The 26,739-nt window shown below is 29.9% G+C and overlaps 1 protein-coding gene across 3 annotated transcripts in view; it reads right to left on the bottom strand.

Moving 5' to 3' along the window:
• The window catches only part of LOC129912345 (zwei Ig domain protein zig-8), a 312,649-nt gene that overhangs the window by 20,995 nt on the left and 264,915 nt on the right, over window positions 1-26,739 (bottom strand). For 2 of the 3 annotated variants that reach the window (XM_055990561.1, XM_055990563.1), the window contains exons 2-4: window positions 16,313-16,515; window positions 8,462-8,672; window positions 4,533-4,670 (exon numbers count right to left, since the gene is read on the bottom strand). In XM_055990561.1, coding sequence (XP_055846536.1) covers window positions 4,533-4,670; window positions 8,462-8,672; window positions 16,313-16,515 — 552 coding nt within the window. The remainder of the gene's footprint in view (window positions 1-4,532; window positions 4,671-8,461; window positions 8,673-16,312; window positions 16,516-26,739) is intronic. The other variant, XM_055990562.1, reaches the window with a different exon arrangement.

A 26,739-nucleotide genomic window follows, 5' to 3' on the forward strand; every position in this document is an offset into this window, starting at 1 on the left:
TCCCGAAGATGTCCCGAAGATGTCCCGAAGATGTCCCGAAGATGTCCCGAAGATGTCCCGAAGATGTCCCGACGATGTCCCGAAGATGTCCCGAAGATGTCCCGAGGATGTAACGAAGATGTCCCGAGCATGTCCCGAAGATGTTCCGAAGATATCCCGAAGATGTCCCGAAGATGTCCCGAAGATGTCCCTAGCATGTCCCGAAGATGTCCCGAAGATGTCCCGAGCATGTCCCGAAGATGTCCAGAAGATGTCCCGAAGATATCCCGAAGATGTCCCGAAGATGTCCCGAAGATGTCCCGAAGATGTCCCGAAGATGTCCCGATGATGTCCCGAAGATGTCCCGAAGATGTCCCGAGCATGTCCCGAAGATGTCCCGAAGTTGACCGAAGATGTCCCGAAGAAGAAGATGTCCCGAAGATGTCCCGAAGATGTCCCGAAGATGTCCCGAGCATGTCCCGAAGATGTCTCGAAGATATCCCGAAGATGTCCCGAAGATGTCCCGAAGATGTCCCGAAGATGTCCCGAGCATGTCCCGAAGATGTCCCGAAGATGTCCCGAAGATGTCCCGAGCATGTCCCGAAGATGTCCCGAAGATATCCCGAAGATGTCCCGAAGATGTCCCGAAGATGTCCCGAAGATGTCCCGAAGATGTCCCGAAGATGTCCCGAAGATGTCCCGAAGATGTCCCGAAGATGTCCCGAAGATGTCCCGAAGATGTCCCGAAGATGTCCCGAGCATGTCCCGAAGATGTCCCGAAGATGTCCTGAAGATGTCCCGAAGATGTCCCGAAGATGTCCCGAGCATGTCACGAAGATGTCCCGAAGATGTCCCGAAGATGTCCCGAGCATGTCCCGAAGATGTGCCGAAGATGTGCCGAAGATGTGCCGAAGATGTCCCGAAGATGTCCCGAAGATGTCCCGAAGATGTCCCGAAGATGTCCCGAGAATGTAACGAGCATGTCCCAAAGATGTCTCGAAGATGTCCCGAAGATGTCCCGAGCATGTCCCGAAGATGTGCCGAAGATGTCCCGAAGATGTCCCGAAGATGTCCCGAAGATGTCCCGAAGATGTCCCGAGAATGTATCGAGCATGTCCCGAAGATGTCCCGAAGAAGTCCCGAAGATGCCCCGAAGATGTCCCGAAGAGGTCCCGAAGATGTCCGAAGATGTCCCGAACAACATGCTGTTTTAAAAATATATTCTAAAGTAATATTTATTTCCAAATCAAACGAGGTAGGTATTTTTGATGAAAATCAGTTTGAAATTGGCTAAGAAAAAAAATTTTACGATTTCAACCCAGATACAGAAATTCGAACTTTTAGGTATAAAACAAAAATGTTGTTTTGGCATGTAGTAGGATAACTTTTGCGCCAGAATTTGATAACGGGTTTTTGTAGAAGAGTTTAATAAGAACATTTTTTTCTTTAGGAGGGGGGTTTATCTCAGCCCGTTTAGGTCGGAGGGGCAGTTTTCTAAAAAAAATTATCAAAATAAAAAAAAAATTATTAAAAAACAACGGCAACACTTACAGTAATAAATGATACCATTACCGAAAGGCAGCTGTTGGTGTTTTAATCAATTTTTTTGATGAACCAAATTTTGGAATTTTGAAAAAAAAAAAAAAAATACCGACGAGAAGTAGATTTCGAACCCGAGCACTTTCAATTAGAAGTTCAACGCTTTCACCACTCGACCACCAAGTCATGTTTGCATGAACTGGCAATTTGTTACATAAGTCAAAATAACTTTGAAAACGACTTAAACATTTGTATAAGTAGGAGAATAGAATTTTTTTTCATTCAAAATGAAATTTTAATGATTTTCAAAATGAAACGGTGCGGAGGTGGTGCGTTGACTTATAATTTTTTTATCATCGTGCGGACGTAGTGCAGCGGTGCACAGTGGTGCCATTTGACGTTTTTGGCGACAAAATTCATTTGCACGGCCATTTCTGGACGAAAAGTCATGAAATTTGGTACACTGAATGATTATAGTATGGAGAATACGAAAAAGCTGCCAACTTTTTTTTATTCAAAATGGCGGCTCCAAAATGGCGGAAAGAATGAGGGTTAAAATAGAATTTTAATTTTCAAAACAGTATATAAGCTAGAAATTGGGCTAAATTCATGTCAAAAAGGTGTTAGATTAAAGATTTAGAACTCATAGATTCATATTCGTTACAAAAAAATCAAAAAAATTGAGAACAAAGTCCAAAAAATGCCAATTTAGTAAAACACACTTTAAGACCTCTAATTACGCTATTTCATGCATTTTTTTTAAATTTATCACAATTTTGGGATCTCTTCTATTTATGTTTCATAAGAAAATTGAAAATATTGGGGTTATATGGTTGCCAACTATGTTTTTAAGTAAATATAAGAAAACATGATATAATGAAAAGTTTCAATGTTCAATAAAACTGGGAATTTATTTTTTCCGTAAACCAAAATATACTTTTCTAATAGATTTTAGCGTTTTCAATTCAAATCCGGAGTCAAAAAAAATCTATGACGTCACGTTTTCGAGATATAAGCAGATCAAAATTAATTTTTATCTTTGAAACGTGACGTCATAGATTTTTTTTGACTCCGGATTTGAATTGAAAACGCTAAAATCTATTAGAAAAGTATATTTTGGTTTACGGAAAAAATAAATTCCCAGTTTTATTGAACATTGAAACTTTTCATTATATCATGTTTTCTTATATTTACTTAAAAACATAGTTGGCAACCATATAACCCCAATATTTTCAATTTTCTTATGAAACATAAATAGAAGAGATCCCAAAATTGTGATAAATTAAAAAAAAATGCATGAAATAGCGTAATTAGAGGTCTTAAAGTGTGTTTTACTAAATTGGCATTTTTTGGACTTTGTTCTCAATTTTTTTGATTTTTTTGTAACGAATATGAATCTATGAGTTCTAAATCTTAAATCTAACACCTTTTTGGCATGAATTTAGCCCAATTTCTAGCTTATATACTGTTTTGAAAATTAAAATTCTATTTTAACCCTCATTCTTTCCGCCATTTTGGAGCCGCCATTTTGAATAAAAAAAAGTTGGCAGTCTTTTCGTATTCTCCATACTATAATCATTCAGTGTACCAAATTTCATGACTTTTCGTCCAGAAATGGCCGTGCAAATGAATTTTGTCGCCAAAAACGTCAAATGGCACCACTGTGCGGTGGTGCGGCGCAATAGAAATTTCTGATAATAGTGCGGACGTGCTGCAGCATAGGTGCGGCAGTGGTGCGGCGGTGGTGCGGCGGTGGTGCGGCGGTGGTGCGGCGGAATTCAATTTTTACTCGGGAAGGCTTAAAGTTTGATTTAATCAGCATCATTGAAATACAAATTGAATTCTGAAATTTTTTTTTAACTAGGAGAAAAATCTCAAAAAAACGAAATTGGTCTTGAGGGTCTTTGACTTACTAGTTAATTGGTAAAGATGCTATAACTTAAATTACTCCAACAAAGTTTGAACAAAAAAATTTCCAAAAATTTCAAAAAAATAGACAGACACAATCCGAAAATTCTGAGTCAGAAAAACCTAAAATCCCAAAAATCTAGATTCCCGAAAACCCTGAATCTTGAAAATCCAAAATCCTGAATACCCAGAATTCTAAAAAAACCAAAACCGAAAACCCGCAATCCAAAAAACAAAAAATCCAGAAAGGTGAAATCCCGAAAATAAAATATAAGAATTAAAATACTCTTTGTGAACCAAAATTTTAGATATTTTTTTTCTTATTTGCGCAAATTATTCATTTCTACAACATATCAAGATTTCGTTATTCCATTCGGAATTTTTGGATTTTCTGGATTTTCGCCATTCTGGAATTTTGTGATTTAGGATTTTGTAATTTTGACCCCAATCCGTCTGTAAAAGGCAGGTACCTACACCATATTTGAAACTAGGATGCAAAATTCTATTCTATTTTAAAAATGGCGGATAGGGAAGAGATGTATTTTATGTTAATGTCAGAGATATTGGATCCTTAAGATTTTTTTTCTTGGTAGCAGTAAAAAAAAATATTAACTTGGAGTAGATACTTCCTTACAATGTTTTAAATGTAAAAATTTTGTTTATTATAATCTATTAGCTACTCTTAATATCAATTTATAATTGAAGAAGAATTCAATTCACATTGGTTTGGAAGTTTTGAACATTAAAATTTAAGGATTTGCTTGGGGAACGGATTTTAATCAAATTTTGCTGAAGAATGAAAAACGTAGATACCTACTTTTAATTTTGGATATTAACAAAACCCTTAATTTTTACTCAAATTTTAAAATAATAGCACCCCAGTCTGCTTCTAAATTCTGATGACTTTTCTGATTTAACAAAGTTTTGTTAGTAAATTTTAAAAAATAGAGTAGTAATCAAAGACCAAAAACAAACTTGTAACACCCTGTAAAATGTTATGATAGAGATACAAAGGAAATACACACTTTAGCCAAAACAAGAATTTACTTTTGTTAGTAAAAATTAAGAAAAAGCATTATTTTAATTTTTTTTTCTTATAGACAGACCGGCTACAGTTTGAATTGGTCCATATAGTCCAGCAAATTCATCGTCACTTCCTTGATATACACGATCCGAGCTTATGTAAAATGTATCATCGTTATAGTATTGTTGCAAAATACTATTCTTTTCAGTATCAATGGAGTCTGAAGAAATTTATATATAATTTACATAAGTAATCAACATAAAAAATCATACACACACACTCACACAAAAAAAATTGATATATACATAACTATAATATCCCAATCACATTACATACACATTTATAAATTTTAAGTAAAAATGTGAAGATTATTAATTCAGAGGTTGGTAATTATTATTTCAATACGCTGCTTCCACTATCAGTATCTATAATCTCGTTCATATTGTCCCAGTTTTTCACAATGTTCAAGCTAGAACTATACTGGAAGGAGGGCGATTATCCTTTAATGCGTGGTTTTTATATATATACGCGAGGCAACAAAAAAAAGTGAAGCATGTGTAGCAGGAGCAAGGAGCCAGGAAAAAAACCAAACGAACGTTAATAGCACCAAGAGGATTGCACTTGGAAGGATAATTTCGTATATTTCAAGTGCAGCTCTACGAGAACGACATCGAATTGCATAGAGCTGGTTGGTATATAGTTGAAAACGATTCATCTGCGGATTGAATACGCGAACATGTAGGTATCCAAAGGACTCTTCTCTGGTATAAAAAGAAGTTACACACTCATACATTTAAATGGATGAATCTGGTATATTTGTGAACACAGTTCGTGCAAAAATAAGTATTTTTTTTTCGAACATAATCGTTACCACATTGCAATTCTTAATCAGATTCCATGTTTTTTTTTTTTGCTTTTGCTGTTTTTTTCGAGTTTTATGTTACAATGCATCGTTGTTCTGGAGTCAATGTGGATGGCATGATGGGGTTTTTTGCATTCCATTCCTGGTTTGGCATAAATATCCTGACGTTGTGGTACAGTAGTGAAGGAGGATGTCCTTTTCATGATTTTTTTTTTTTTTGTATATCAATAATGGTGTTTGTCGAGGTCGTCCCATGACGACAATGATGACGACGACACAGTGACAACGACGACGACGATGTTGGCATAATTGTTAAAACAGAACATTCTTCGTATATGGATTTAATATCAGGAGCGGATTTAATCTTCAATTATTCATAAATTATATGATGCACAATAATTATGGTAATCAGTTAATTTATTTGTGTATGCTGTTGTTGAAAATTAAATTATATGCATCTCATGCACTGTTCATTGTATATATTGAGATTAAAAGAAGTTCAATATGAAGTGATTGGTTTTTATTTGTTTTGAGAAAATTGTAATTTTTATACTTATACATATTTCTGGAGAGAAGTTTAAAAATTAATATGCGAATGTTACCCAACTTGAATTACCATAATTTTGTCTTATTTCATGAAATATTTTTATTTTAAAGAGACTCATAATGCTGCAGGGTATTTTTCGGTCAATAATTCTTATCATTTAACGAAGTATTTTGATTTTAAAGACTCTCATAACGATAAAGGGTATTTTTTGTAACGAATTTTGGTTTTAGGAAGGCTAATATCACTTAAGGGTGCTTTTATGTTACTAAATTTTTCTCATTTTATGAACCCTTTTGATTAAGTAAGCTAAAGGGTATTTTTTGTCATAATTTTTTTCTTATTTTATGGAGATTTTTTATTTTAGTTCAGTTCATACCGCTAAGGGGTATTTTTGTGTCACTAATTTTTTTCATTTTATGCAGACTTTTGATTTTAAGAACTCTTATTACGATAAAGGGTATTTTTTCGTAACGAATTTTGATTTAAGTAAGACTAATATCACTTAGGGCTATTTGCATATTACGAATTTTTCCCATTGGCTTTTGATTTTAAGAATTTTTATAAGGATAAAGATTACTTTTGTGTCACAAATTTTTCTTAATTTATGAAGATTTTTGATTTAAGTAATCCTCATGCCACTAAGGGTTATTTTTTGTCATGAATTTTTCACATTTTATGAACCCTTTTGATTTTAGAAACCTCATATCGCTACATGGTATTTTAATGTTACGAACTTTTAACAGTTTGTGAAGACTTTGGATTTTAGTAACTCTCATAACGCTTAAGGATATTTTTTGTCACTAATTTTTTTTTTTTTTTTTTTTTTTTTCATTTTATGAAGACTTTTAATTTAGCTAACCTAAAATTTCCATTGGGTATTTTTGTGTCCTAAAATTGACACATTTTATAAAGAATTTTGATTTTGCGAAGTCCCATATCGTTAAAGGGTATTTTGTTGTTATGAATTTGTCTCATTTTACGTAGAATTTTGATTTTAGGAAGAATTTTGATTTAAGGGAGTCTCGTTATAGGGTATTTTTTTTTGTTATGAATTTGTCTAATTTAATGAAGAATTTTGATTTTAGGAAGAATCATAACGCTAGGGTATTCTTGTATAAAGAATTCGGGTAATTTTAAGAAAAATTTTGATTTATGGGCGTCTCATATCGTTATAGGGTATTTTTAGTTAAATTTGTCTCATTTTATGAAGAATTTTGATTTATGGAAGTCTCATATTGTTATAGGGTATTTTGTTTTTCGAATTTGTCTCATTTCATGAAGAATTTTGATTCAAGGAAGTTTCATATTGTTAAAGGGTATTTTTTGTCATGAGTTTGTCTCATTTTATGAAGAATTTTGATTTATAGAAGTCTCATATTGCTAAAGGGTATTTCTTTGTTAAGAATTTGTGTCATTTTATAAAGAATTTTGATTTTCGGAAGTCTCATTTTTTATAGGGTATTTTTTGCCATGAATATTTTTCATTTTATGAAAAATTTGGTTCTTAGAAAGTCTCATATCGATATAGGGTACTTTTTGGTAAGGAATTTGTACAATTTTATGAAAAAATGTGATTTTCGGAAGTCTTATATTTTTAAAGGGTATTTTTGTGTTGTGATTTTGTCTCATTTTATGTAGAATTTTGATTTTAAGAACTCTCATAACGCTAAAGGGTATTTTTTTTTTGACATGAATTTGTCTCATTTTATGAAAAAATTTGATTTAAGGAAGCCTTTTGACACTAAAGGGTATTAAAGGGATTACGAATGTTTTTTTATTTTATGAAGATTTTGAATTTTAGGAATTCTTGTATAAATTTGATTTTTTACAACGAATTCGTATATTTTATGAAGAATATTGATTTCATATTTTGTTCTTAGAATTTGTTTAATTTTATGAAAAATTTTATATTCGGAAGACTTGTATTTTTAAAGGGTATTTTTGTGTCATGAATTTGTCTCATTTTATGTAGAATTTTGATTTTAGGCAGTCTAAAAACGCTATAGGATATCTTTGAAGCATAAATTCGTCTTTTTTTTTGAAGAATTTAAATTTTAGGAAGTCTTTTGACACTAAAGAGTATTTACGGGTTACGAATTTTTCTCATTTTAAGAAGATTTCGGATTTTAGGAACTCTCATAACGCTAAAGGGTTTTTTTTTTGTCATGAATTCGTATATTTTATGAAAAATTGTAATTTAATATCATTATAGGGTAGGTTTGTCCGCATAATGTTTAAGGGTATTTGTTTTATTTATTACATATCAATGTTTTATGTTTCTTTTTCCAAATTTTCCAGTTTTCTTTATAAATCTGCAATTTTATGCCTTTAAGGCCCAGTCGTCTTCAAATCCACTCCTGCTACTCATGCTCATTTCAACATTGTATCGCTTGCTGACAGATGAAAAGTGTCCTTTTTTCTATATATATATATTTCTTTTTCACTGACCTAACCTTGATGACAAATTAAATATATTTTTTTGTCCCAACTTTAACAAATGAACACGTATTTTTCTATTTTTACAGTTCATTCATTTCTTTCAACAACAACCAACAACAACAACAATAAAAAAAAAAGTTGTTACAAAAAATTTAAAACTTACCAACAATATTTAAGTTTACCGAAAAACTTCTAACTGGTTGGGTGGATAGTTGGCACTCGTACACTCCGGCGTCACGTTTCTGTGCCCATTTTATCTGTAGCGTCCATTCGTCTATATCTCGGTGGTAGGATGTTTGGAACCTTTGATCTGTAGTGTAAGTGTATGTCCCAACGGTGAGTATGTGCAGGTCTCTGTGTCGTATCCATGCGACCTGGAAAAAAAGTAATAGATCATAGTTTTATTATTAAAAAAAAAAAAAACTTAAAAAAATAAAAATATATATATTTTTTTTAATAATAAAAAAGGTAAATGTTAAAATATTTTATAAAAATTCAAGTGGAAAGGCAGGATGAGAGAGCTTGAGCTTCACCATACTATTATGCACAGGAGATGAATCATTTTATGTTGTGTGTGTGATGCTGTGTGTTGGAGGATCTATTACTTATGCGCTTAAGGGTACTTGTCACAGCATTTATATAAATGTATGCACTAAAGAGGAATTATTGCTAAATGTGCAACGGAGCACATTTTGTGTCGACCCAACCAACCAACCAACTAACAAAAAAAAAAAAAAAGTCATTTCAATTGTCTGTGGGTTGAATTGTGGGTGCGGGTATAGTCTTTTTTTCAGCTGAAGGGGTAGGATGGCTTTTAGGTCAAGTATACTATATAACGGGGCAAGGGGTAGTAATGTACGTTTAATGGAATATGTTGACCCTAGAGCAATGAAATAAATGACTTTAGTGGTTGTTGCAGATGTGTGAATTTACACACTGTTATTTTTTGTTGTTTTTGTTTTTGGAAAAATGGTGTAATTTGTTATTAAGAACAAATGCAACCTACTGTGTTAGATGGTGTCAACATTTATTATTATAATGAGACTTTTCAACAAAACACACAACATACACCGCCACACACGAAAAATGTATTTCTTTTAATTGTTCATCTTGGGGATTTGTTCTAGTAAAATATGTTGCATGTAGTTTTTCTGGCATATTTATTTGAAAATTTTCACTTGAGACATAAATTTCTTGTTACATTTTATTTGAAAAGAAGAATGAAAACAATTATACAAGAAAAAAATATTTAATTGTTCTCTCAACACCATTAAGGATCTATCATCCATCAGGACCTAAATTTCCTTAAGTTAACAACTGCAGATAGTTTCCACTAAAAGCACGACATTATTAAGTTCAAAATTAAAAACTCATTAAAATATTTAATTTTTGGTGATATTCGAAAAACCATTGGGACAATATTTTATTATTTAATTATTAAAAATTATTTTTGCATTGCTTTTATATTTGTTAATTCTTATTAGAATTCAATCCGACGTTAAACTTTCTTTTCGCTTAAAATTATTGTATTATTGTTTTTTTTTTTTATTCTGTTATTTTTCTTTATGAACAACTTCTAAACTATTAGATATTGGACCATATGCATACAAAATAGTGGGAAACAGACGAAGTTATGAATACCAGAGTTACGCGCGTCAAAGTTACGCAAAACCAAAGTTACGAAAAACCGAAGTTATGAAAGACCGAAGCTATGAAAGACCGAAGTTACGAAAAACCGAAGTTATGAAAAACCAGAGTTATGAACACCAAAGCTATGAAACGATGTTTTTGGGTTGGCAACCATTGAGATGAACGATATACGGGAGAAACGTACCAAAAAGCTAGAGCGTATAGGTTGAGTTAAGGCAAGAAAAAAATTGTAATCCCCTCCTAAAATTATAATATTTTTAATTTTCTTTAAACCTTTCGCATCTGAATTTTAATAACAGACTGTGCGTTTTATTTAAAAGACTGCTTGGTATCGATTGACTGCTTTTTTCGGTTTGATTTTAAAAATTTAGACCCACCCAAATGTGATTTTATGATATTTTAGCATGATAACGTCTTAAGATTGATTAATCCGACTGCACATGCACAAAAAAAAACCAAACTTTTCTCACGTTCCGCTTGATCCTCTAAGCAGTGTGTTTAGATTGCAATTTCATCTTAAAGGCTAATCCATAGCTATACGTAAATATAGTCAACAGTTTGGACTTAAACTTTTGAACGATTTGTCTTTTTGCACCAGGGGTCTAAGGCTCGAATTCAAATACAATCCAATTTTTGTAACTTCTTTCTCATAATTTTTGGCTTACAAATACTTTTTAAACTATTAGAAAGTTTTTAGGGAAGCGTGAGCTGAAATTAGAAGGTAGTGACAACAAACAAAATTATCGTCCGTAAACCGACTTTAAGGTTCAAAAAATTACATTGAACATGGAATTCAGAGTACACGTTTAAAATGTTCACTATGGCGTATGCGTACTTTTTTATGTATTTTTTATTTAAATACATTGTAAACATAAAAACTTTGAAACAGAATGCAACAGAGTTTTACTTTATAGTTATGAATGTACTTTTGTTCATTTAAATATACACACAGTTTTTTTTTTTAAGAGGTTAAAAGTATACAAAAAAAAAAAGTCTGGCAACATCCTAAAGTGAAAAGTCAAAAATATTCTTCTTTTATTATTTTTTTTTTGTTCATATATTTTTGCAAAAATAAAAATAAAAATAATTAATTTAAATTATGCAAACAAACTAAAATAAATCACAAATTATACGCAATAAGCAATCAAAATATTTGTCAATTAGTAAAATTGGATTTACATAATATCATTTTGTTTTTCTTCTAAATATGCTATTAATTTTAGATTATTAAATTTTATATCTACAAACTTGCATCATCTACACAGAGAAAAATAAACCACATAAAATAGAACAAAAACAATAAGATTTCTCTATGGTTTTCATCCAAGAAGGAAACCTTATTAAAACAATCGGGTTTTCCTTATTGTTTTAAAATCTGCAAAAAAATAAAAAAAAAAGATGACCAGGCTGGGAATCGAACTGGAGACTTCAAATCATTAGTCGCCCACCTTACCACCTGAACCAACCTGCCATGAAAATATTGATCGCGATTTTTGTTCTAGTGCTAAGTTGCAAAAAAAATCTACTTTTCAGTCAAATTTTAATAAGATTTTCTCTGTAAAAATAATAAGGAATCTCCTTAAAAAAACCTTATTAATCGTTGATTTTAATAAGATTTCCTTATGAAATGTATGGACGGTAAAACAATATGGCAATCTGTTAGTTTTTAGCGGGTCATATTTTTCTCTGTGTATGTGTGAAATTATAATATGTGGGTAATTAATTTAAAAAACAAAAAAACAAACAAAATCTATGATATAAACCATTTAATTATAAAAGTACAAAGTAAGCAATATTTTAATTTAATATCCTAATCAATTTTTATGGTTCATTAAATTATATTGTTAACAAAAAAATTGCAGTTAAAAAGCATTCAAATAGCTTTATGTAATTTTATTTGTAAAAACAAACTAGATATAAAACAAAAAGATATAAATTAGCTTTCAAAATTAAATTATACCTAAATTAAATGTGATATATATTTCTAATTTAATTTCCTTTATGCATGTCCCAGAAAAAAAAAAAAAAACTGCCATATCCATGTGACATTTAATAATTCAATTTATTTTTTTTTTAGTTTTTCATAAATCAATTTAGGATGCCAAATGCTAATGTAGGCTAATTTAATTCACAATAAATTCAGAATTTTAAATTGATCAATCTGCCAGTTGACTAAATCCGCGAGGTAAGTTTTTTTTTTTTAAACTGGATAGGTCAAATAGTCAAAAACGTATTATGTTGAATTGAATTTTAAAGTTGAACTCTTTTTTACACCTTCAAACATTATTTGCCTTTCAATTGAAATCCATAAAGACCTTGGCTTTAGCTTCAAGTGAAGGAAATCTCATTTAAGGATTAACCTATATTTTATTCAAATTTCCTTGTAACTAAATAACAACAGTTCAATGCCACTGAATAAAAAAAAATAACTTTTAGCTTAACACTTCCTTCATTTCTACTCCTTCTTATCCCTAAATGCACTTAGTGTGTAAATTTGCACTCGAGAAAAAAAAAACAACCACTTTAGTGTTATTTATAAAACTTTGAAGTAGTTGTATCCTTTATTTTTTTTTTTTGCCCTAAAGTCGAGGAATTCATAATTAATTTCTTGTGTCAATTAGATGACTTTTCATCATTTACCAATCTTATTGCAAAGGCATCATAGCAACATGACTATTAGCAGCAGCAACAAAATACAAAAAAAAAAAAACACCAGAAGAGGTTTTTAAATTGCAGAAAAGCTATACTATAGGATTTTAGGTATATCCTTATTGCATTATATAGTCTTAGTTTACAGTTAAAATTGACAAAGGCAAATGGCTGTCGCGGCTTATCCTTCCTGTCCATCAATGTTTCATTTTCATTTTTCTGTACTCCATCATCATCTCTTCGTCGTCATCGCAAAGCACTTCAGTTTTCGTATATTCGAGTCGAAATCGTCGTCGTCGGCATTATCCTTGTTTTATATTTTCTTTATTTTTTTTTTTTTTTTTGTAGTTTCATTCATCTCAGGAAAATAAAGACACAAGTTGTGATATCTTGCTGAGACTGAAAAAAAAAAATATATACCTACAACGAAAGAATAAAATGAACGACGACGACGAAGAAAGAAAGAAAAGTACCAATTTGAGGAAACTGTCTGCCAGTGCCAACTGCCAATATAAATGATGATGAACTTGCAGCTTTTGTCCTTAGCAGTTGTTTTGTTTTATTTATTTATTTATTTATTTTTTTTTTGTATTGTGCCTTGCTTATTGCTTTAGTTGAAGTGTGTATTTAAGTGATGCTCATGCTCATTCTAAGGAACGCATAATTATATTGCCGGAATCTCATCTCTACCCTGTCACTGTCTAAAGGAAGCTGATTTTTTGTTTAAACATTTTTTTAGTCATGGTCTTGAAAGAGAATTGATTACTTTTTTTTTTTTTTGGAATATTTAAGTCAACTTTTGAAAGGTAATAAATGATTACTTAGTTTAGTCCTGATTTATGTATGTAAATATATTTTTTTAAGAATTTAGATAGAAATATTTTAAATACAAAAATCTCTGGATTTAGAACAGTGTTAAATTTAATGAGTTAGTAAGGATTAAGGAGTAAATTTGGGTATAATTTTAAAATTATTAAAAGCTTTTAGTGCAACCCCACCAAAAAAAAAATTAAAAAAATCGTAACAAGGTAAAATAAAAAAAAAACATCTTAAGTGAAATCCAAAGTTTTTATTTTATTTATAAATCAAAATCAGTATTTTATTTTTTATAAATAATTTTTTTTTTTTAAACTATTTTAAAATAAAGTTGATATGCCATTTTGTAGTGATTGTTAAAAAATACTAAGGAAATATACAAAAATCGTTTAAGTTGAACAAGTCATTCTGGAGATAGTGGGAAATAAAAAAAATTAAATTATGAGAGGTGCCATTAATAACGGGGATTTTGAAGAAAAAAGAAAATCATCAAGATTTTGTATCAAAATCATTGGGAGCCTTTTTTTTTGATAAAATATACAAAATGTGTATATGACAGGAACATAAGTTTTGGTTAAAAAAATTATTTCCAAAAACCCCTCCAAGAGTCTCCAATAAATCATTTTTATCAAAAAAAACAAAACCGACTTCCATGGATCGAAACTAGTATTTATGGTTTTCTAATGGAATCTTTTATCAGAACTGCAGGCACCAGTTTTTGAATACAAAAAGAATTATCAAAATTTGTTCATCCAGTCCAAAGTTGTGAGGTAACAAACATAAAAAAGCTATAGGTTTTTATACACCAAACAAGGAAAAACTTGACCCATTATTATTTTGAATGCCTCAAATGACATACAAACTGTTTTATAACAAAAAAACCAATTTAACGATGCTCAGATTTTTTTTCTCAATGAATTCCTACAAATGGCATTCATTTTCTTGATAAAAATCATTTGAAACAGTGTTTAGGTAATACAAAAAAATTACAAGGTCACTACGGCGTATGTGGAACATTTTTTTTATTTCTTTTTTTTTTTTGTTCAATCAAAAACTTGTAATATTCAAAATGTAATTGAAATTAAACTTTATTGCAAGTTTTTCACAAATTGTTATTATTTCTATTTCAAATATGACGAATCTTTGAAGAATTTTTTTTAAAGCATTTTTTTTTTTAATTTTAAAAAATTTATTTTCAAAGAAATTTTGCATGTTTTTTCGACTTTTAATAAATTTTCAGTAGATATATCATGTATGAGAGCGATTGTTTTATTAAATCACGTTTGTGATAAAATTTTCTCTTGAGCAACTAGAAAATATTATTTTTGTGACCTGAAATTTCGTAAAAAAAATATTTTCCAGGGTTAACGAGATCAATATTTTACTAAAATATACTCTATAATGCATATCGAATTCATATAAAAATTTGTCACACATATGTATCCTTCAGGTACTTGAATAAATTTTCAAAATGTCAGCACTTGACATCTCAATAATGTTATTGTTCCTTGTTGCTTTTGAGTCCCAATTCAGATATCGTTCAAACTAAAAAATACGACTTTAGATTTTCGAAGAAAACTCAAGTTCATTGAAATGATTTTTTTTTTTCAAGAATTTCTCATTTCAAGTTTTTACTAAAACTGCTAACAAAGTAAATAGACTTAAAATTAAAAAATGGAAACTTTGAGTTTGACTTTTAATGTTCAGAAAATTTCTTTAGAATTTTCCAGTAAAGAATTTAGAAAGACTTAATCAGACATCAAAAATAATAAAAATAAAAGGTAACAAGTATGATCGGTGCTCATTTCAATTGAAATAACGATTTTAAAATATCAAAAAACATGCATACTGATTTTTGATTCAAAGAAATTATATAAATAGCTTCAAAATTCATTGGAAGAACTAAATGATTGAAAAGAAAGAAAATAATACCACGTGTATCAAAATCAATGCATTGCTTGACATTTCGGCAATCAACAATTCTGAAAAATGGAAAAATTCTTTGATATGAAAAGGACAAATAGTTTAAAGAAACACACTTTAAGGAGTATTGGTATTTTACTTCAATTTGAAAAATAAGTAATGAAACGTTGAAACAAATTCTGAAAAATTGCTTGCTACTTAAAAATCCATTTCATTTTACCTAATACAGTGTTGACTTCAATATAATTATAAACCCTTTTAGGAAAAAAATAAAAACGACATAAAAAATAAATCAAAACATAATAAACTAACAGCTCTGTCAATTCCCACGAAAAAATACATATCTTTTACCTTCCAGTATAGGTATCCACAACTCTATCTATTAATTACATACAAGCACGCAATTTTACTATACTCTAGAAAGACTCTAGAGTCAATTGTTTCGAAAAAAACAAATTCCAATCGAATTAATTCTTATCAACAAGGTAAGTGACCATATACAATATTATTATATTGACCTTGGGTAACTATTTTAATAGAAGAGACAAAAATCGCAATAATTACCAAAGAGACCCATAAACGGTATCCTTGGCTCCTGGCACGTTCTAGGGTATAAGAACCTTTTATCCTAAATAATTTAGTAGTAGTCATTGTGAAACGTGTCTACTGATTTTTCTATACTATCTAAAGTACCTAAATAGTTCGAGTAGATATTACATTTCAGTAGATCCTTTTAAAGGATGAGTGAGAATTAGAATAATGGTATTTGAATGGCGGTTTAAGAGCCCACTTATAATTAAGCTACACCTGACTTCTTCACATCTATTTTTCATTCCAATTTGTAGGTAACTGATTCACGTGCCATCTCAAAACCTTAATCCTTTTTTATATGTTTTTTAAATTCTTTCCTATGAATCATAAAAAAAAGTCCTTTTTGGTGTAAAAAGGATTAATCAATCATCACACACACACATACCGTTTTGTTTCCTAAATGTTTTACACGACATCCCAAATATGCAGACTTTCCCACAAGTGACGTGATATTCTTTGGCATAGTTACGTCAAAATATGGCTCATTCCATCTATGGCCATGTGGTGAATGCAACGGTGGCGAATGTGTGGGTTTTTGATCCAAATTATTGTGATTCACCGATGGTCTCTGGTAACACATGGTCAGACCTGAAAATAGTACAAAAAAAAAAGAAGGAAATTAATGCATTGGTTCTATATGATGTGGATATGGATTGGTATTGAAGGATTCAGGAGAAAAATGTATATGAATGAATATAAAATGCATATATTTTTGAATGATGGTGTATATTACCTATACAAGAGTCATCAATCATATTTTTGATATTAATCGTTTCTGAGGATTAAGCTTTATTTGAATGAAATTTTTTAAAGGTAGGTAGGTATATCTGCTTTTATAATATAGGTAAAAACACCTGATGGACGTAAATGTGAGTTCAAAAGATTGATCGATATAAATAGGAAATTCTATAAATTTCAAGTCATTAGACATAAAAACAAATATTGGTTCAGATAGTCTTTGATTTATAAATATTTAAAAAAAAAATATATATATTTTAAAGCTTTCAATTTTAGGACAATTATTATATTTTTTGTGATGTTTAAAAGTCATTCAAAGTCACATAAATTCATTCAAAAGGATATTAATTTTTTTTTGTAACAATTTCCAGCTTTATAATCACTGTCCTTGAAAATATTCTTTTTGCCAGAAAAAATCATAATCTCAAATCAGATATGGTAAAAAGATTCCTAGAAAAAAATATGTAAAATACCTACCTTCTGTCTGGCAAATTTGAATGAAATTAACACACACACAAACAAACAAAAAAATATTTTCAAAAGCATAAACATTTTTTGCTAAAATTATTTCCATTTCACAGAAATTACCTCATGCAAACATTATAATCGCTTAACTTTACCACAAAAAAAAAAAAATTGAATTAGAAATTTACATTTTTTTGTATCATAATAATTTTTTTTTTTCTTATATGATTGTTAAGAAGTCGTCCTTTTTTTCTACAAATGTATGAATGTGAGTGGGTAGTTCAGAACCTACGTCTGGGTGAATCCACAAAAGTTTCTTTAAAAAAAAAGCACACCCAACATATAGAGATACATTTTGTATGTGAACATTAAAATATGTATATGTATATAAAAGAAAATTTTCTTTTGTTATTTTAACGAATCAAAGAAAAGCTAACACAAAAGAAAAAAAAATTGGATATTAAAATCACGAACATCCTTAAATCCTCTTTTTAAGAAAAAAAAGTTCAGCAAACTTTATGTTGAAATTATATCTATTTCTATATGCATAAAGCCAACAAATAAAAGCGACCCGAAAAGAATATTCTAAGGAGCTTGTTGAGTTTTGTTAATCTAGAACGGTACGGTTTCACGGGGAGGGGCATTTTCTTTAGTTAAACGATATTTTTAAATTGAGTAGGTATAATTTTGAAAGGATTCAAATCGTCGAAAATCAAAATTACAAAGAGCCGAAACCCAAATAAAAATTAAAATCCAAAATCAAATTGCCTATTCTCATTTTTGTAATAATGGCAGTTTTGTGATTTTGAAATTTTAAGACTTTAGCTTTCCAGAATTAAGGCTATAAAATGTAAGTTTTCGATATACATATTACTTTTCATCATTTTTTTTTCTTCATAACTAACTAACAGTTGAAGGTATACTTACATACATAGTTTTAAATTAGTACATGTAAACACGGTAGAGTTCAAAATACCGAAAACTAACATTTTCATACGGCAAAAATAACGAAAGATAAAGTTTTTTTTTATATGTAGATTTTATTTTTCAAATTTGAGTTTGCATGAGAAATCAGAAAAGAGTTAAGTTCGAAATCCCGAAAACCTGATTTCATTATGGCAAACATATATGTTCAATATTTAGGTTAATATCCTGAAAACAAAAATTTCAAAATCCGAAAAAAAAAAAATCGAAATTGCTTTATTTAATTTTGTAAAAGAGTATTTTGAAAATGGTGTTTCAGAATTTTGTGGATCAGGATTTGGGGCTTCACAAAAAGTGTTTGAAATGTTTAAAAGCTAAAAACCCAATAGCTCAACTAAAATTTAAAAAAAAAATCTGTATATACAAAGATTTTCTCGATTTTTGGACCTCAAATATCTATTAAACGGTTAGATTAACAAAAAAAAGTGTACAAGGCCTTTTTTGTAGAGCGTTCAATTTTCTACAAGAATATGTAAAGAAATTTGCTAAAAGATTGATTTAAAAAATATGATTTTTTTTTTGTAGAAGCTTGATGTAAAAATGGAAAATTGCGAAACGGAGGACCTTCTTATTAATATTAAGAGCTCATATTTGGTGTGTATATTCTAAAGGTGTCTAGCAATCGATTTTTCGGAGTACCAAATCAAAAAAAAGAATTTCGATTTTTTTTTACCCACCCTAATATACATAAATGAAATACATTGAAAAAGTCTCAATTTAAAATAATGAAATAATGATAACTAAAAACTCAAAAATTTTGAAATAAATCATTTTTTTTAGAATTGTTTTTTATATATCTCGGAAATGGTAGAAATTTGTTTTTTTTTTCGAATTGTTATTTTCAAAAAATCCGAATAGGGTTTTACTCAAAATCTCAAAAACCCCAAAAGATTAAGGCTAAAAATTGGAAAATTATAGTATATTGTTTTGACTGAGCTTGGGCTTAAGGTAATAAAATGTTGAAATTTTAAGACTTACAAATTTGGACATTTGGAATAAACAAAAAATACAAATCTATTAACATTATTGATTAGAAATTCCGAATGAAAAGACCAAAACAATCAACAAGATTTTGGGTTTTAAAAATGCTGTGAGTTTTAAGGATTTATAGCTTTTCACTATATACACTTATCACTATTTAAAAGTTTGAAAAAATTATGATTATTAAAAAACTTAAAAAAATTTTCTCGAAACTTGAACATAGCAAAGTCCAGAATGTCGAATCAGCAAATGAATAAAAAAGTAATAATATCTTTAACTATGCATCAGAATTTCGGGGTTTCAATGTGTATTATTAAATCAGTTAAGTTTTTTAATTTGAATTCCGAAAGTTCAAATTTTTTAAACCTAAACGACATCCGAAAACCCACCACAAAACTTGGAATTTTGTATTAAAAAATTTGTAATCATGTGTCGTGAGTTTCCGTAACTAAGAATATCGAGTCTTTTCAGCTTATTGTGTTTTTGGCCATCTCCTTTTCGCCCTTTGTTTTTTTTGTTTAATTTGGACTTTTCAAAATAAGGTTTTTAGGATTCTTGTTATAACCTTAATAAGCACACTCATTGCCTACTAAGTACCTAATGACTTTTCAGACAAGTTTTAAACCCGTTTTTAAGTAAGTTTAACAGTCAAATAAGATTTACCAGTCAGATAAACTATGTTCCCCAAATCCTATATATAGACCCGCACCTGTAAGTTATTCTACCTCCTAAATAAAACAAACTGTAGGATTATCCTATCTAAGTTTCCTAAGGTATACACACAAAGCAGCAAGAGAGAAAAACGAGTCTTCTGCTAAAAACCTACTTACACAAAAGTTTTCTTGTACAAATTATAATCCACTTAAACCACGCCCTCATTTTCCAAAAAAAAAAAACACCACATTTAACTATTATAATTCCGTAGGGAGATCACCTCAAAATGAAATGAACAATCCTAGAAAATTTAAATGCATATCCTAGACACACACCCATATAATATGACAAACTATATAAAAGTATGTATGTGGTATGGCAGTGTTTTGTTGGAGTTCGTTATTGTGTAAAGAAGGGGGTGGTTGTTGGGTGAGACTATGAAGGTTTGGTTAGATATTTGTGTGAATTGCTCTTCCGCAACTCATTAAACATCCTTTAAGTATTTTAGTACAATTAAACAAAAAACTTGATGAGAGATGTGAATGTAAAAGAAGAAGAAGAAGTCGAAGCGCACACAGCTACACAGAGAGAAAGAGGGTACCTCTACGTCTACAGTCTACATAGTTGTAAGAAATTTTGCTAGAAGGCATCTAGAATTCATGAAGGAGAACATAAGAAAGAAAATACACATCTTTTCCCAACGTATAACGCAGTAAACTATACTTTCATAGAAATTTATACATACACATACTTAATTCTCACTTGATAAGCAGCAATTATCATAACAAGTGTAATAGTTCCTCTCAGAGGCAACACGGGAGGGGGTCTATAAATGATGTAGCTAAACTGAACAAGAGTCTAAGTTTTCTAGTGGAAGAAAGTGTGAATATGTAAGAGTTTAGGGGAGGTCGGAACAGAACATAATCGCTATTGTTGTGGTTTTACTCGTAGGTTCTTGACACCAAAGAAGATATTATAAACACTTTTGTTGATATGATGGAGGGTTTGTAAGGGTAAAGGTATATTTTTTTCATCCTTTAATTTTGTTTTTAATTATTTTTCCTCTCTCTTTCTCTCTCTTGAGAATGAAATTAATCTCGCAGTTTAAGTTTTACTTAGTCTTTTTTTTCTATTTTTTTTCTAGTTCATGTTGATGGGAAGATTGTAGATAGATATTCACACTATAGCTGGAAGGATCATTTGTGCTAATTGCTAGTTTCCTTCATTTTTAATGTACCTAAACAAAGTCATGAAGAATGGCTTTGAATATTAAAAAAAAGATGGAAGTTATTTTCAATGAGATGATGTTTCTCAAAGCTCTGCAAGGAGGGGCTGTTTGGGATTTTTATTTCAAAATGGTTTCTAAAGAATTGTATTTTTAAGGGATTGACTTTAATAGTTCATTGGAGAGTCATTGAGTCTTAAGGAGTTTAAACAAATTTATAGCACTTTTGGAACAAGTCAACGTTCTCAAGTACCTATAAGGATTTGTTTGTTGAAGACCTGTTTATTTTAACTGATCTTCTTGAAGAACAAAACTGTTCGCTAGTCCTAAGACCGAATCAAGAAAAGAGAAATATAGACCTCAAAGTTACTAGAGCGAATATCATCGAAGGTCTTATTCATCCAACCATCTATTACAAAATAGCCTACCGAACGCAAGTAGGTAACAATTTGACTTTGATAAAATCCATTTTTATTTTCAACCATTTTGAAAAAAAAAGGTATTCTTAAGAATTGCAAGCCAGTGCCGGTTTAAGCACTACCGGCGCCCCTGGGCAAGATTGCAAGTGGCGCCTCTAAAAAAAAATTCATCTAAAAACAATTTTTTAAAATCACGAAAAAAAGCAAAAGCAGATTATGTCTTACCTCTCATATACTTGTTAATGCATTTATTCAAAATGTGCAGTGTATTAACTTAAAAAGGTTAACTTAAAAAAAAATTTATTATTAATGTCATTTAGGCTCAATTGACAAGACTACCTTTATCTCAGACTTTTTTTGTTTAAACACATTTAAAGATTAGGTACAGTTGGTTTTATTTGAACAATATTTTTTCAAAAACTTTTTCAACTAATTAATGTCGTTTTCGATTGGAATCACTCAATGATTCACTCATTCTGAAATCCAATAAAAAACTTTGAATCGCTTCCACCCAATTCTAAAATTTAATATCCGTATTGGTGAAAAATCAGATATTTTGTTTTTGTTTTTTCACTAGGAGAATAAAAAACTTGCAGCACGCTTCTTAATGATTCCAGGCGCTTCCGGACGGCCAATCGAAAACAACATACCTTTATAATTATAAGGTTTGTTCGTTGTAAGCTCTAGGGCACGCTGGGTCGCTCCGAATTCGTTGTCAAGCGTTTTTTGTAGCTCCTTTTTCAACCAGAGTTATTTCCTCTGTGTTCGATGTTCGCTGATGAAACTAAAACTCTGAGGTGTTCGATGTAAAATGAAAACCCGAGAAACTCTGATTTTTTTCACAGTTAATTGAAATGACTTAGAGTGCCCTGGAGGGGGGAACAACGAACAGACCTATTTTTTTATTCTCACACACAAACGTAGTTTTTATGAGAAATGGAGAAGCTGTCAATTTTTGGCATTGATGGATTATGGGTTTTCGGGATTTTGGGATTGTGGGTTTTCGGGATTTTGTGTTTTCGGAATTTAGGGTTTTCTGGATTTTGGGCTTTCTGGATTTTTAATTTCGGGATTCTGTCCGTCTCCCTTCTCTTTCCTTATTCATTATTATAGGGGCACCTTTGCAAAAATTAAATTGGTAGGAGGAATATTAGGATTGCTTTAGTCTTTCAAAAGAAATTGGGGCGCCTTGTTCTTCAAAGATGAACGAAGATTTTGGACACCATTGTCCTTCCGGAAGCCAAATAAATTAACCCAAAATTGGGGGGCGCCTTCATTCTTCAAAAAGTTTAGGACAAACAATACGAGCGCCGTTGAAAATGTAAAATAGAAAAAAATTTTGGCGCCTTTGTGAATGTAAAAAAAATAAAACATCGATTGGAAAGACTTCGTTATTTATATAACATTTGTAAAAGTTCGGGGCGCCTGCGGCGCCCCTCAATTCTTGCGCCCCTGGGCAACGGCCCAGGCTGCCCCCCCCCCCTAAAACCGGCTCTGTTGCAAGCCTTTTAAATTTAAAATAAAGAAGGCCTTTTTAAGACTTATTTGAACCTTTCTAAGGAAATCTTGTATTTTGGCCTACTAAAGACCTATTTCAAGATGTTTCTTGAAAGTATGCAATATTTTTTTTCTAATGTAGGTATTAGAAAAAGAGGTTGTCTGTAAAGCCGGTTTACGGACGATGATTTGACGTGATAACGTCGTCAGAAAACAGGTTGTGTGCTTTTGTTTAAAATGAGTCAATTGAAGCGTTTACTTTTTTCAAATAATCATAATTTACAACAAAAAGCTAAAAAAAATACTTTTTTTATTTAATCATTATATTAATTTTTATAAAAGCTTACAAAAAAAATTATGCAATTTAAAAGCCAAGTATTTCTTCTTTCATTTTCAAATTTTTATAATGCGCAAAGAGTATAAAAATAATTTATTGAAAACAATCATTTTCATCAAAAAAAGCAAAAAAAAAACATGAATTTTTATCTTCTCACGTCATTCATTCCATTTTTTTCCCTAACAACCTATACAAAATTTTAAACCATCTGAAAGCTTATTGTCTTAGCTCCAAATATATATATCGATCAGGTCTATGAGACATCTACAAAAAGAGCTAGATTTTTTTGAACTCGATCAAATTTCATTAAAAAAAAACATTTATTTTTATGTTCTCACGCTATGGAATCAATTTTTTTGTTTGACAACCTAAAAAAAATATATACCATGTGAAAGCTTATTTTTTCACCTTTCATATGACGTATCAATCTCATTTCAAAGATACCTACAAGAGAAGTAAGAATTTTTTAAAGTCAACCATGTCGAATTTCCAGACTGAGATTACGGTACTTCCCACACTGGTGGCTGTTCAGGGGGCAACAGATCTCCACTGGTGTTTTGAAGTTTTTCGCAAGTTTCTTGATCTCACACTGTGTAGCTTGTAGTTAGTCTACCGTTATTTGTGATATACCAAATGAAAGGTAATTGTATCAGGATGCTCATAAAAGTTTAATAAAATTTCTATCTGCTCTTGGTCAAAAGTTATAACCTGTTGAATTCTAAAATTTTATTTTACCCTTAATTTAATGAATTTAAAATGAGAATGAGTATTTAGCTAGTTCCGTGAATCCAGAACTGTTCTTAGCTTTAAGTGTGTATTCTAACGACTTTATACACAATTTAATTTGTCTAATTAATAAATTTTGTACATTTTCTAAGATTATTACTTATTTATATTGTCTAGTCGATAGTTCATACATATCAATGCCAAGGTCTTGTTTGTAAATGTAATTTAATCCTCTATAAGAGTAGTAAAGCTCTCCTGAGAATGTTTATATTTGCGGTAATGATGAATAATTAATTTTTTTTTTTTCCTCGCCAAAGAACTATCATCATCAAACCAAGAAAAAAAAAAAAAAGAATTCCCAAGAAATAAAACTATAAAAGCTCTTACAAAAAAGAAATCATCAAGGTCGACAACTAGAAAAAAAAGTAACCAACTCCCTTAGGTAAGTAAGTCTAAGTATATAGTAAAACTTTGTACTCAAACATTAAATAATTATAGAATAAAAAAACCAAAAAAGAAAAATAATCTCTTGATGGAAACTAAATACAAGTGATTTGCAAGTTCTTTTTTTTTATCTCAACAAACAAATTTTATAAAAGGACACAAAGTACATTCGCTTATGAAGTGTTTCTCTTTCCTTATAAATATCTTATTATACCTATAAGTCTAGTTCCTCAGAAATAGAAGAGTGCTAGACAAAAGCAGTTTTTTTTTGTTATTTTATTGAACTCGATATAACCTTAGATTCAATTAGAAAACTTTTTACTTCGAAGGACTTTTTGTCGTTTCTCTTCATTTGCTGTGCTCTTGTTTTTTTTTTTTCTTTTGTTTGATGTCCTTCGAGACTGTTTTTAGCTTAATCGATTGATTTTTTTCTTCTCAAAATTTTTGACATTGAGATCTAACAACACAAAATATACCCAAGAGATGCAAAAAAGGGAAACGAAAATGAGAAGAAACAAAAAAGAGTGAAAAAGTTCAAAAACTTTAAGTTTTTCTTATTGAATTAAACTATTTTTGTTGAGTTAGATGTGTTCTCTAGGGCTGCTTTGCTTCTACACAGGGAAATGAAGATTTCCACAAAAAAAAAAAAAAAACTTAAACTCAAATCTAAAAGAAAAAAGACTCTAAATCTTCTCGAAGGTGAAAAAAATGATTCGTTTTTTCTATCTAAGCTTTTTAAATCTTACATATTTTGAAATGGGTAAATCAACAATATTGACCTTTGTCATTTTAAATCGACCTTTTTAACTTTTTTTTTCTTATGTTCATTTCTTTTTAGTATTGGGATTTATATAGTGAATAGACGAATTGAGGATTTATACCATAGATTTGATGGAAGCAAAGGAAAACTCTGAGTTCTGAGATGAATGTGATTGTTTTGGGAGTTCAATTTAAATTGAAATCAGCATTTTGATGATATAGAAGATTGGTAATTTGAAGGGCTCGATTTTGTCTAGTAGGGATAAAGAAAGTGATGGAGTAGGAATTATTTCGTTACTATAAGAATTTGGTCTCTAAAAGCCAGTTTTTTTTTTTTAAAGATATTTTCAGACCTCGTTTTGAGAAGTCAATGTTAAGAGTGAGACAAACCACCTGACAGTTTTAAATACAAAAAAAAAATATTTTTATGAGCCAAGTTCCCTCTGAGCTAGATTTGATTTTAACGATTTTTTAGTCTTTTTCGGAAGTTTTTTTTATTATTCATTCATTCTATAAATTTTTTAGTTTTCATGATTTGATTTTTTTTTACTTCCGCATATTCTGAATTGTTGTTATCTGACCCTTTTCCTTTAATTTTTGTTTCATAAAACTAAAATCTTCATGACCTAATTTCTCAAAAACCCAAAATTACTGAATTTGAAAAATTAATTTGAAATTTTTGTTAAACAAATTGGATTTTTTGGTCGTGGATATCTGAGTCTGACCCTAAATTTTGCCATTTACTGAAAATTTGAAATTTATTAATTATTTTCTGTTCTTCAAGTTGTTTGTTCGATTTTGAGTTTTTGAATTTATATTTTGAGAAAATCTTATTTTTTTCCCTATAGTTCGCCTATATCTTTGCTAAGCGAATTTTATTCAGAAAACTGCAGTCCAAAAACTCCAAATTCTAAAGTCCAAAACCTTACAACTCAAAATAAAATCTTTTTTTTATAAATAATTAAATACCGTTTTAAATGATCTTTTACAAAAAACTAAGTATGCCATTTTATTTCTTGTATAAAAAGGAATTTTTAGAAAACTAAGTATGCCATTTTATTTCTTGTATGAAAAGGAATTTTTAGAAAAAATGTTTCGAAAATCGTTAGAGCCGTTTTTTAAAAAAATAATTTTTTATATATAAAAAAATTTCTAACATTTTTCAAAAAAAAAGTTGGTATGCCATTTTTAAGAAATAAATAATTTACACATAAAAACGGAATTTCAAAATTTTTTACCAACCCGTTTCCAAAATATTGATTTTTCAAAAAAAAATTTTGAAATATTTTTAAAAAATTCAAAAATGTGTTTTTTGAAAAATTTAAAACTTTTTAAATAACGATAGTTTAAACGTTTCTGTACAAAAATTTTGGTCGAAATATGTTTTGTCGTTTAAGAGAAATTCATAAATCAAAAAAACCATTCTATGGCAGCTACCGTTAATAACGGTTCAAAAAATATTTTTTTTATTTCCAAAGGAAGCTTTTATGTGTTACACTAGGTATACAAAAAAAATTTTAGTCAAAATCGTTAGAGCCGTTTTTGAAAAAAAAAATAACTTTTCTATTTCCGTTATATGAAAG

This window comes from Episyrphus balteatus, chromosome 2 (genome assembly GCF_945859705.1).
Source record: "Episyrphus balteatus chromosome 2, idEpiBalt1.1, whole genome shotgun sequence".
NCBI lineage: Eukaryota > Metazoa > Arthropoda > Insecta > Diptera > Syrphidae > Episyrphus > Episyrphus balteatus.